Source organism: Gracilinanus agilis, chromosome 2 (genome assembly GCF_016433145.1).
Source record: "Gracilinanus agilis isolate LMUSP501 chromosome 2, AgileGrace, whole genome shotgun sequence".
NCBI lineage: Eukaryota > Metazoa > Chordata > Mammalia > Didelphimorphia > Didelphidae > Gracilinanus > Gracilinanus agilis.
The window spans coordinates 39243398-39255805 of NC_058131.1; the positions used below are offsets into that span (position 1 = coordinate 39243398).

At 41.4% G+C, this 12408-nt stretch overlaps 1 protein-coding gene across 1 annotated transcript in view; it reads left to right on the forward strand.

Moving 5' to 3' along the window:
• The first annotated feature begins 2480 nt into the window (after positions 1-2480).
• LOC123236708 (ubiquitin-conjugating enzyme E2 D4) overlaps positions 2481-12408 on the forward strand; it is a 39252-nt gene continuing 29324 nt past the window's right edge. The window contains exon 1 of the mRNA XM_044663089.1: positions 2481-2638. Within this exon, the coding sequence (XP_044519024.1) occupies positions 2615-2638 (24 nt within the window). The 5' untranslated portion in view covers positions 2481-2614. The remainder of the gene's footprint in view (positions 2639-12408) is intronic.

Consider the following 12408-nt stretch of genomic DNA (forward strand, 5'->3'; position numbering starts at 1 on the left):
ATTCCCCATACCTAGAATGCACTCCTTCCACAGAGATGGGATGTAGAACAGCAAGTTCTAGGAATAGCAAGTAGGTCTGTGTGGCTGAAAGTAGGTAAATAAAGGGGAGTCCTCAGCTTGGGGATCCTCCCCCTTCAGCTCTCTTTTATGAGATTTAGAATGTAAGCTCCTCAGGGGCAGGGACTGCCATTTTGTTTGCATTTCTATCTCCAATGCTTGGCACAGTTCCTAGCACCTAGTAATTTCAATACCCTTATTTGACAGAAGAGGAGCCTGAAATATGGGCAATTAAGTGATTTACCTGGGATTACCCAGCTGGCAAGATTTAGTCTAAATCTTCCTGGTAAGTTCCTCCTCTACTCAAAAGTAAGGAAATAGGTGCTTTGTGGCAGGGGAGCACCGTATCTGAAAACCTGCTCCTTTGAACTCCATAGCTCTTGCTGGGCCCTGGAGAAGCTGCAGAAACACAAAAAGAGATTGTGTCTACTAGCTCCACATCTGTGGATCCCACATTGATAGGTTCCAACCTCCCTATCCTATTTATATAGTTTCCCGATCTACTTTTGCCACATTTGTCTCTTCCAGGCTACTCCTCCACCCCAGTTGGATTCTCTTCAGTGTTCTCCTCTCCCCGGTTCCAATGTCTTTATCTCTCCTTTCCTCAGGTTAGCATTAAAAGTCTTTCACAAACTGGGTCCTTTTCACCTTTCCCATTTTCTTGTACTTTATTCTAGTGGAGTACTATTGACACTATTGGCCTTCTTGTGGTTCTTCGCACAAAATACTCCATTTCCCCACTCTAAGCTTTTCCACAGGCTGCCCCTCCACCACCTATACCTGGACTGCTTCCTCCTTTCCTTTCCTCCTCCTGGTTTCCATCAAGACTCAGCTCAACAAATATATAGAATTTGTTGTTTAGTTAGTCCAGTCATGTCTGATTCTTTGTGATCCCATTTGCAGTTTTCTTGACAAAGCCTTGCCAGTTCCTTCCACAGCTCATTTTACAGCTGAAGAAATTGGACAAATAGGGTGAAATGACTTACCCAGGGTCAAAGAGTTGTGTATATGTCTGAGGCCAGATTTAAACCTAGGAAGATGAATCTTCCTGACTCCAAGTCCAGCGCTCTATCCATGGTGCCACCTAGCTAGCTGCCCATATAGAATTTACTGTTTTAACAAAATAAAGATGACAACAAAATCAATCTAAAACCTATAACTATTTTCATAATGATTATACTACTTTGTAATTAGGTAAATATGGGAGCTGGCTTCCAGAAATATTTGTATAGTGATCAACATCACTTTTAAATAACCCACTAAGTTTAATTTTTAAATATGTAATAAATGGGGCAGCTGGGTAGCTCAGTGGAGTGAGAGTCAGGCCTAGAGACAGGAGGTCCTGGGTTCAAACCCGGCCTCAGCCACTTCCCAGCTGTGTGACCCTGGGCAAGTCACTTGACCCCCATTGCCCACCCTTACCACTCTTCCACCTATGAGACAATACACCGAAGTACAAGGGTTTAAAAAAAAATTTAAAAAATGTAATTAATGTCAAAGTTCATAGTTTTCCTTAATAAAATAATTGTTTCATCATCATTTACCATTCATTATTACCTCTCAGTATCATCTACTATATACATTAACATTTATATTTGGATCCAAATTTTAAAAAAAGGCTCAGATCAAACCCCACTTTCTTTGAAGGTCCTTTCCCAGGTTCCTTTACTTTAGTGTCTCTCACTCTCTGGTTACTCCCTACCATTTAATAATACTTAGTATTTAGATAATACTAAAAGGTATATCAATATTTTCTCATTTTACACTTACAACAATGGGTGTTAGGTTCTATTATCATCCCAATTTTAGAGGTGAGGAAACTGAGGCATTAGGAGGTTAAGTGACTTGACTAGGATCACCTAGTTAGGTATCTAAGAAAGGATTTGAATTCAGATTTTCTTCACCTCAAGTCCTTTGCTTCCTATGTATCTTGTATATGGACATGGTTGTTTGCCACATCGTCCTCCACTAGAGAGCGGGCTCTTTAGGGGCCGGGACTGTTTTTTGTCTTTTTCTTTGCATTCCCAGAACTCAGCATCCTTGGCATACAGCAGGCACTTAATAAATGCCTTCTGAGCATGAGACTGAGCGGATTCGTTCTACTCTGAGGAGAGATGTCAAGGGCCTGTGCGGTCAGTTCTGGCCAGCTACTCATCCTCCCCTAGGATTTAGAGCTGGAAGGGCTCTCAGAGGTCATCTCATCCAGTCCAGCCCTCATTTTGCCCAGAGAGCACAAGTGGCCTGACCGAGTGAATGTCTGGGTGTTTGACAAAGCTAAGTATGGCCAAAGGAGGGCCAGGAGAGAACTAGCAAGAGGTCTCTCTCCTCCAGGGAGATCATTTCGTGAAAGGACTTCTCCTGCTCACCCTTCCCAAAGCCCGCGTAAAAGAACTACAATCCCCACCGTGCATTGCGGTCGGCCCGCGCCGCGCACGCGCGGCCAAGCCGAGCTCCTCCCCTTGCAGAGAGCTGCGAGGCGGCCGAGCCTAGCTGTGCTGCCTCCCGTGGCCGCCCCTCGGCCCTGGGGCTGAGTCGTGGTCCCGCAGCGGGTCGTAGGATGGCGTTGAAGCGTATCCAGAAGGTAAGCCTCCCGCCTCCCCTCGTCCTCGGGGTGGGTCCGAGGACGGAGGAGCCGCGGGCGTCGGCTCTGCTGCCACATAGGGAGCCGCGGCAGGAGGCGGCGCCGCGCGCAGGCGCGGGAAAACTTGTGGCACCTGCCAGATAGTGAGGCGGCGCCTCGCGAGCCCGCTGCCTTACAAGGGAACGGCGCGGGGCGGGGGCGGGGCCGCGCTGGGGCCCGGGGTCTCGTGGGGCGCGCGTGCGCGAGGGCTTGGGCGGAGCTAGTGTTGACGCCAGCCAACCACGCGCTCGTTTGCGTGTTTCCCTTTCTCCTAATTGGCTGTTGGCATGGAGGGGCGTGTCCCATTCTCATTTCGCTTCCCCCGTGGTGTTCTTACACAGCCTGCTCTGTCCCCCAACATCCCGAGAAGACGTGCAGTGGGCCGGGTGCCAGGCCCACAATAGAACTTTAATTAATGCTCATAGATCCAGATCTGGGAAGGACTATAAAGGCAGAATGATTAATTAGATTCAATTCCTTTATTTTAAAGATGAAGAAAGTCAGCTTCATTTGGGAGCCGGGAAGGACCTTAGAGCCCAATTAGGGTCCACATCTGGTGGGGAAACTGGGACTCAGAGAGAACTTAAGTGACTTGTCCAAGGTCACACAGCCAGATAGTGGCAGAGCTCAGGTTCTGGGACTCCCAGGTTCAGCATTCTTTCTACTGAACCGGATTGCCCCCTCTACGACATGGGAACATCTATTTAGGAAAGGAAGGACCTTAGAGGTCATCTGGTTCAGTTCAGGTGTACATCAGATGGGGAAACTGAGGTTCAGAGCCCAATGTAATACTTATAGCTTATGGCAACTTCCTATTAGATGTATTGAAGCCCAGTCTTCTTGCCTGGAATCTGCTGGGTTTTCCACCATCCTCACTGCCTGAAAACTTAAACTGAATTTCTATCCTTTGACTTCTATTTCCCTCCACATGCTAACAATTTCAGGAATGCTTTCATTTTTTTATTTTCAGTAGCAGCTTTAGTACCTGTAAACTTTTAGGTTTCCCGTCTCCCAACAAATTCCCCGATCTGAGATTATTTCCCATTTACACTGTATCTATCTTGCATGGATACATAGTTATTTGGGTGTTATTGTCTACCCTATTAGAATTTGAACTACTTTTTGCTTTCCTTTTATGCTTCATGTGCCAAGATACATTATTAAAATACTTAATAAATGCTTGTTGACTGACTGGGAAGTTATCTTGGAGATCATTTAATGCTCTCTTTTCCCCAGCCCCCTGCCATTTTTTAATGGCATATTTTAAGCTACTTAAAACCATACTTTTGGTTTTGGGATGCCCTAATATTCTGTATTTACTTCTTTGGGTTCCTCTTGTCCCCTTTACCCTCACTGCTCAATAATGCCTGGCATACAGTGGGCACTCAAAATGCTTTGGTGAATTAAGTAGTTCAGATTCATAATTCTGATGAAGAAAGAAGGGCTAAGAATTGAAAAATGATTGCCTAGGTCACACAGTTGGCAGATTCCAAATCCAGGGCTATTTCTAGGATGCACTCTGCTTGTCCCCATTGGCTGTTTGTGATTGTGGCATCTGCTTTTTCTGCTGTCTTGCATGTATGGCTGTCACTTCTATATCTGGTCTAGAACTGTGATTTTATTAGTGTGTAGGAGATTTCCTTTAAAATCAGTAACTGTTCTTTTTTTCTTTTAATTTAATTATTTTAAGCCCTCACTTTCTATTTTAGCAGCAAATATAAGACAGAAGAGTGGTAAGGACTAGGCAAACAGAGTCAAGTGATTTGCCCAGGGTCATACAACTAGTTTTGAACCCAGGTCCTCAGACTCCAGACCTGACCATTTATCTGCTGTACCCCCTAGCTGCCCAGTAATTATTCTTCAACTTATCATCTTGGAAATCTTAGGAACCACACTCCCAATAAGGCAAAGGACCTTGCCTATAGTCTCTCACACACACAAACACACACTCACTCATGCCCACACACAGATATGCACACATGCATGTGCACACACATATACCCATGACTTGGACTCTGAGGCCAGCCCTTTCTTCATGACATCTTGTTACTTTTCTTATTCTCCTTCTCTTGTAAAGTTCTCTTTTGATCAAGGCTTTCTGGTACCCATCCTTTGCTGAGGTGGACATAGTAGAGACTGCTTCCATCTTATATTTAGAATCAGTAAATTATTTAGGACTTTAGAAGGGACCTTAAGGGTCTTCTATAGTACCTTCTTGTTTAACAAATGAGCAACCTGAGTCCCAGAAAGGTTAAGTAGCTGGTCTAAGGCCACAGTCCTCCCATCGTTTTCTTCTTGGGTTCTACTTTCCTGATTTTGCCTAGAAATTTGTTTTCTTCTTGTTACCAAAGTTCCAATAGGGCTTCTTTATCTGTGACTTCCTATGCAATTTCTCATAGTTTCTCTGGGATGCTTTTAGGATACCTTAGTATCAATTCTAAGACAGAAAAGAGGGAAGGGCTAGGCAATCAAATTTAAATGACTTGCCCAGGGTCACATAGCCAGGAAGTGTCTGAAGCCAGATTTGAACCTAGGTTTTCCCAATTCTAGGCCTGGTGCTCTATCTATTATGCTACCTAGATGCCCCAATAGATACCTTTTTTTTTTTTTTTTTTTTTTTAATTCTTACCTTCTGTCTTGGAATTGATACTGGTTCCAAGGCAGAAGAGTGATAAGGGCTAGGCATTTGGGTTTAAATAACTTGCCTATGGCCATACATCTGAGGTCAGATTTGAATCTAGGACCTCCCATGATAGATACCTTTTAATCATTTTGTGTCATTATTTCTTCTCTAAGGTCCACTTGTTAAATTAATCTTGATGAATTGTCTTGTTTCCATCTCACACTGTTTAGACAATCTTAACTTTCTGCTTGATTGCTTCTATTTTCCTGGTTATCTACCCTATTAGGTCTTCCATAGAGTTAGTGAATTGCATCAGCACACTGGTTCTATTTCATCCCCAAATATCTTTTCTTGAAATATTTAAGTTTCTCTGTGTGTATGTTCATGCACTTAAATACATATCTGTATCTTTGTATTATTTTGTATATTCTGTGTATTTACTTTACTAATATACTCATTGTACCACCTTAGCAGAATGTAGTTCTTTGAGGGCAAGGTCTGTTTGCTTTTTTTGCTTGTACTAAGTAGGTCGTTGAAACCAGTTCTTTTATTTTTCAGATGAGGAACTGAAGTCAAGTGATTTTCACAGTCACACAGAAATGATAGAGGCAGAATTTCTACACAGGTCCTCTTGCTCCAAATCTAGTATTCTTTCCACTGTTCAGGCATTCATGTTCAAATCATCTACTTTACCTCTCTGTAGGTTGTGTGTGTCCAACCTCTTTGGGAAAAGAAACCCCTTATGAGTGGTCAACTAGCCTCTGCTCTCATGGTTAGGGAGCTTTCTCTGAAGTCTGGCCTAGATTGGCTTCTTTGCTGCTAGTTCTGTCCTTTGGCCATATAGACAAATCTAATTCTTCCTGATTTTGACAGCTTTTCAAATACTTGAAGACAGACAGACAGATGGATAGATAAAGATAGACAGATAGATCAAAAGATATTTGCACAGATATAGAGAGACAGGCAGATCTAGGTAGATACATAGATTTTATACAATCTAAATATTCTCTTCATAGGACCATAAGGACCTTCAAAGGGTCTTTATACATAGATTCAAGGCCCCTTGCCATCCTGGCACTCTGTTAACCAAGAGCATGGAGGACTTGAGTTCAAATCCCAACCTCCCCATATACTCCGTATGTGATTTTGAGCAAGTTTTACCATCCCTCTAGCCCAGGGGTCGGCAACCTTTTTGGCTGTGAGAGCCATAAACGCCATATTTTTAAAAATGTAATTTCGTGAGAGCCGTACAGTGCTCCCAGTGCTGCCCCTGTAATAGCCTGAAAAAAATGGACTTTATAGCTCCTGCAGAAAGAGCCATATGTTGCCAACCCCTGCTCTAGCCCTTAGTTATATCATCAGTAAAGTAAGGCACACTGGGTGGTCTTCAGTGTCCCTTCCCATTCTAAATTGAGGGAGGCATATCTAACCCTGGAACTAGAGGTGTTCTCTTAAGAGTATGAAAAGGTAATCCCTTTTCATACCCATTGATTAGCATGTGATTGGTAAATGGAGGTAGCTAGTGATTCATTTCCAGATTGATGTTGACAGTAGTTTAATTGATTGGCTGATATATTCAGGTACATAGCATTCCTCTGTTCAGCTAAGTGATATGAAGATCCCATTCTTGTTCAATACATTTCTTTTTCTTTTTTTTTTTTTTTAATCTCTCTTAGGATCAATAATACTAAGTATTGGTTCCAAAGAAGAAGAGCTATAAGGGCTAGGCAATTGAGGTTAAGTGACTTGCCAGGTCACACAACTAGGAAGTACCTGAGGCCAAATTTGAACTCGGGACTTCCCTTGTCCAGGTCTCCACTGAGCCACTAAGATGCCTTTCAGTACATATATTTTTGCTGCATTATTTTGGTTTGTGTTTATGTTACTTTGTCTCAAAATTAACCATTGCTGTACATTCACCACACTGTATGAAGTTCTCTTGAAGGTGTCAGAAGAAAATTGTAAATGAATTTTCCCAAGCCTAAAGTCTCCATTTCTTCCAGAGATCAGACCTGGTGCTTGTCAAGAATGCCTTTTTTTGCTCAGATCTATCATTTCAAGATAGAGATAAAGAAACCGCCCTGTTTCATTGTTTCTTTGTCTCAGAGTTAAAGGGAGAGTTAGCAGGGTTACCAGGACCTAGAAGCCATCATCTAATAGAGAACTAAGTCACAAAGAGAACTAACTAGTCACAAAGAAACCAGTGGAGCCTGATTTCTAAACACTTTAAAAATCTGCTAGTTCAGTGGGTAGCTTGAGTTGTTTTACTCTCACTGGTGATCATTAACCCAGCCTCATTCTACTCTTGGCCAGTTCCTTTTGTAACCAAAAGTAAATATTTTCCAGTTGGCTGGCCAGGAGTAGGGGGATGACTTGTGGTGAGAGGAGAGAGCAAAATGAACTGTGCTTATCCATTACTTAGAATTTATTTGACTTCCCAAGTGGAATACCACCACAAGTTTCTTAGGGACTGGGGCAATCTGGGACAATTGGCCTCACCTCTGTTTTGAAATTGAAAAGTGGAAGTGTTTTGATGATGTAAATCTCATCAGCCAATAAGACATCCCACAAAAATACTAGCCTAATCTTCCAGCTTGGTATGGAGATCCTGGGTTCAAAAAACTTAAGCAAGTGGAGTACATATTGCCTGGGAAGATTTAGGCTGCTATCCTGGAGCTACATTTAGTATGTGTCTTTCAGACTGGAAACTGGCTTCATTAGTGGAGGTTGAGCAAAGAGTAACCCTTTTTTTTTTTTTTTTTGTCTCAGCAACTCAGGAGCAGGTACCCCACCGTCCACTGCTGCCAATTGCCTCAATAGAGGAAGTGCCCAAAATTATGAAAATATAGATCCCTCAAGTATTGAAATGTTGGCATAATTACACATTTTATTACACTCTCATTAAGCCAGAGGCATCCTTGCTACTGTGGTGACTGCATAATAAATAAATTAGTAGTACATGTAAATGAAGGCAGAAATACAACATGAAAAATTCATCCCAAGGAAGTGCTTGTGTGCTAGAGGGTGGTGTATCTCACCTGGCAGGTATTATCAGCCAGAAAAAAAAAAAGGTGTGGGATTGATAGAGTTGTTTTGTGAGAGGGTGGGTTTTATTTGAATATTCATAATGACTCAGGGACAGATATGTTTTATTTTTAGTAGGACTACACCCTGGCACTTGGCTGCATTTCATGGAGCTTGTAAATTGATATTACCCCATTGCAGATTGGAGAATAATTTAGCCTCCTCCTTTCCCTCTCTCTCTTCCCATGGTAGTTGGGTTCAGAGCAAGTCCCTGGCTATTTAAGGATAAAAACAGCTGAAGAGCTCTCTGTGGGAGCTGATCATCTAGTTAACATTTAGGGGGTCAGTGATAAGATACTTTGATATATGGTGCCCCGTGGTCCTAATGCCAATTAGGCTCTTGACAAAAGTAATTGAGTAATATTTCCAGCTGTACTGTACATCTCTTTGGTGTGTTCCTTCTTTACATCTGTGTGCCGCTTTGCCATACTCTTTCCTTTATTCACTTTGTCTTTCCAGTCTCTCTCTAGCTCCTGCTTTCCGGCCTTTCTTTTCTTGGTAGTCTCTTTCTTTTTCTCTTGTCCTGTCTTTTTCTTTCTTTTCCTCCCTACCCTCATCTTATAAAAGGCACTACTGCTGAATTGAAGCATATTTTACTGAATTTAAAAATAGTTTTATGTGGCCTGTTTTTAAATTTTTTTATCTTTTTAAAATTTTAATCTTTTATATCTCTGCTATTCCTTGACTCCAATCAAGAAGTCCTAAAATAGTTTTTTTTTTGGTTTGTTTGTTTGTTTTTTTAGTATCTGTGCGGCCTTTGACATTTTGTTTTTCCTTCTGTAGGTCAATCCATTGGACTTGCTTCCCTGTATGTTTCAAAGCAGTGATTTATTTCTGCATATATTTGTATATTCCATACACACATGGGTCTTGTGGCAGAATATTGCATTAAAAACTTTTTTTACATTAATTTTATAGCAACATCAAAGGCTGAAAGACAACGTAGTTATTTTATTAATCAACTATTGAACAAGATTCTCGGGAAGTCAGGGACATGAATCCACATAAATTTGAACAGGTGGCTGTTTGGAAGGTACTCTAACATTGTGTATTAGGAAGATAATAATTAGCAGAGCAAGATATTTTAATCATTTAATTAAAATAGCATGTTTTTGAGATTTTTAACAGCTAATGCATACAGTTATTTTGTCTCAAGTTTAAAAAGCATATATATTTGAAATTATAAATATGAATCATAGTTTGGAACTTTTTAAAAGATAACTTATACCTTTGGCCAGCTCAGCATTAGAAAATTTTAATATTGAGTTATTCAGCTGTTTTAATTTTCCTCTTCCTTCTTATGTTTGGGAAAGGAATGTGGCTTTTTAAAATCTCCATGTGATTTTATTTTTCTGTTTAGGTTATGTTCAAAATAAGGGAAATTTTCTTTCAGCACCTATAAAATAGGCTATTGTTATTTAAAAACTGAGTTATCACTTCAGTGATCTGAAGTGCATAAGTGACTTCCACAAATTCACTAGTGTGATTTTCTTTAACATTTGGCCTGTAAACCTGAATCACCCCACCTATACACACACACACACACACACACACACACACACACACACACACACACANCACCCCACCTACACACACACACACACACACACACACACACACACACACACACACACACACACAGAATGTTATCATTGGTATTAATCCAATGTTGGTGTTAAGCTGATTCATATTGAGACTTGAACAATCATGATTTTTTTAAGTAGAGGATTATATATATATATACACACATACACACACACATACATAATGAAAGTCATCTATATTTAAATTGTTTTAGATTTTTCTCAGAGTGGGCCCTTCCTCCACTAGCATACTGCAACTCCTTGGTGACATCATATTCAATATTGTTTCCAAGAGGTTTTGTGGCCATAACATTAACCACTCTACAAGCCATTCTGGCAATGAGCCTATACCTATAACTAAAGGGAGATCTGACCATGTTTCCCCACCCCCTCTCAGTAAATTCCAGTGGCTTCCTGTCACCACTAGAGCAAAAATGGCAAGATAGCTATTTGGCTTGAGGGATGAAGAGCCAGACCTGGAGATGGGAGGCCCTGAGTTCAAATCTGGCCTCAGACACTTCCTAGCTGTGTAACCCTGGGCAAGTCACTTAACCCCAGTTGCCTAGCCCTTGCTGCTCTTTTCTGCTTTGTAATCAATACTTAGTTGACAGAATGCATCCTGTTTGGCATTCAGAGTCCAACACAACTTGGCCCTATCTCACTTTTTTAGTCTTCCTTTTTAGACTTTACTTCCCCAAATGTACCATGGGATCTGTTGACATGGATCTCCTTGCATAAGACCCTCCATCTCCTGACTCCAGACACTTTCTCTAGCAGCCTCCCCTTGCTTGGAATACTTTTCTTCCTCATCTCTTCCTGGCTTCCTTCAAGTCCCAGCTAAAATCCAACCTTCTACAGAAAGCTTTTCCCACTTCCTTTCCCCATTTATTATGTATATAATTTATTAGTATATATTTTTTGCTTGTCGTTTCCTCCATTAGATTGTGAGCTACTTGAGGACAGGGACTGACTGCCTTCTGCCTTTTTTGGTATTCCTAGTGCTTAGCAAAGTGCCTGGCATACTGTAGGCGCTTAATAAATGTTGATCAACTGACTGATTAGAATGGTCCTGTTGAAGGGGACATTCTTGTTTTGAGGCTTTTACCCTCATTCACAAGGTAAAACTCAGGACAAAGAAAATGAAAAGGAATTTACTAAAAGTACATCCTAGGAGCCGCGCATGTGAGCTAATCAGTGGCGATCAACAAGGTTTCAAGGTGGGCCAACTTTTTCATAAGACAATTTGGGTGGGTCGCCATCAGTTAAAGATAGTAGGCCAGGCAGATGAGATGTGGCGATTGTCAGTAGCACACCAAGGTCACAGGGAAGTGCATGACAGCGAGCAGGTAATCCTCGTGGCCCTCCTCCACCCAGATCCACCAGGGCTGGGAACGACCAGCCTCTGGGTCAGCATCACTTTCAGTAGTGCCCGGCCCTAGTTTGTCACTAGCTGTGCACAAAACCTTTTCAGTCGTGTAGAACTATTAGAGCTTGTCTTCCATTAAGTGGACCTTAGAATTGCCGCTTAGAGTCTTATTGATGTGTTTGTGTTTTTTCATTATAAATATCTTTGGGTTACTAATCCCAGTTTGTAAGGAGTCTCTTGCGATAGAAATAAAAGTCATATCATACAGGGACTCGTCTGTACCGTTTCACATCTGTAGCACCCCTGTAGCACCCCCGTCCCCAGCCTCTCTGTCTTCTGTGCACGTGGAACTCCCCGATCCCTCCTCACACACCTGCACGAACACACCTTATTACCCAGACGTAGGCACGAGAACACTCTGGCCCATACAAGTAGAACAAGCATAGGAAGGGTTACGGGAGGTGGCACCTGAGAGGGAGTGGATATGATTTGGTGCAGAATGAAGTGAGCAGAACCAGGAGAACATCGTACACAGTAACAGCAATATTATAAGTGAATGAACGACGGCTATTCCCAGTGATACATCGATCTAAGATAATTCCAAAGGACTCATAATGGAAAAATGCTGTTTACCTCCAGAGAGAACTGATGAACAACGAGTGCATATTGAAGTATATTTTTCTTACTTTATTTTTCTTGATTTTCTTTTGCAATATGGCTATTTTGGAAATGTTTTGTATAACTTCACATATATAATTGATATATTGCTTGCCTTCTCAATAGATGGTGGGGGAATGAATTTGAAATTCAAAATTTAACAAAAACGTTATTAAAGAAATAAAATATAACAAAAAAAAGAGCAAGCAGATATGAGAAGGCATGAGTATACAGTGAAATACCACAGAAGTAGCCATAAGATGCTAGTGACCTGTCTAAATAGGGAATTCAGAGCAGGGCCGTTCATTAGGGTTCTGTCAGTTTTATTGTGAAGAATTACTATTAGTCCAAATTCATAGAATTTAGATCCAGAAGGAATTCAGGAGATGAAAAACTCACTGTGTGCCATTACTAAGGA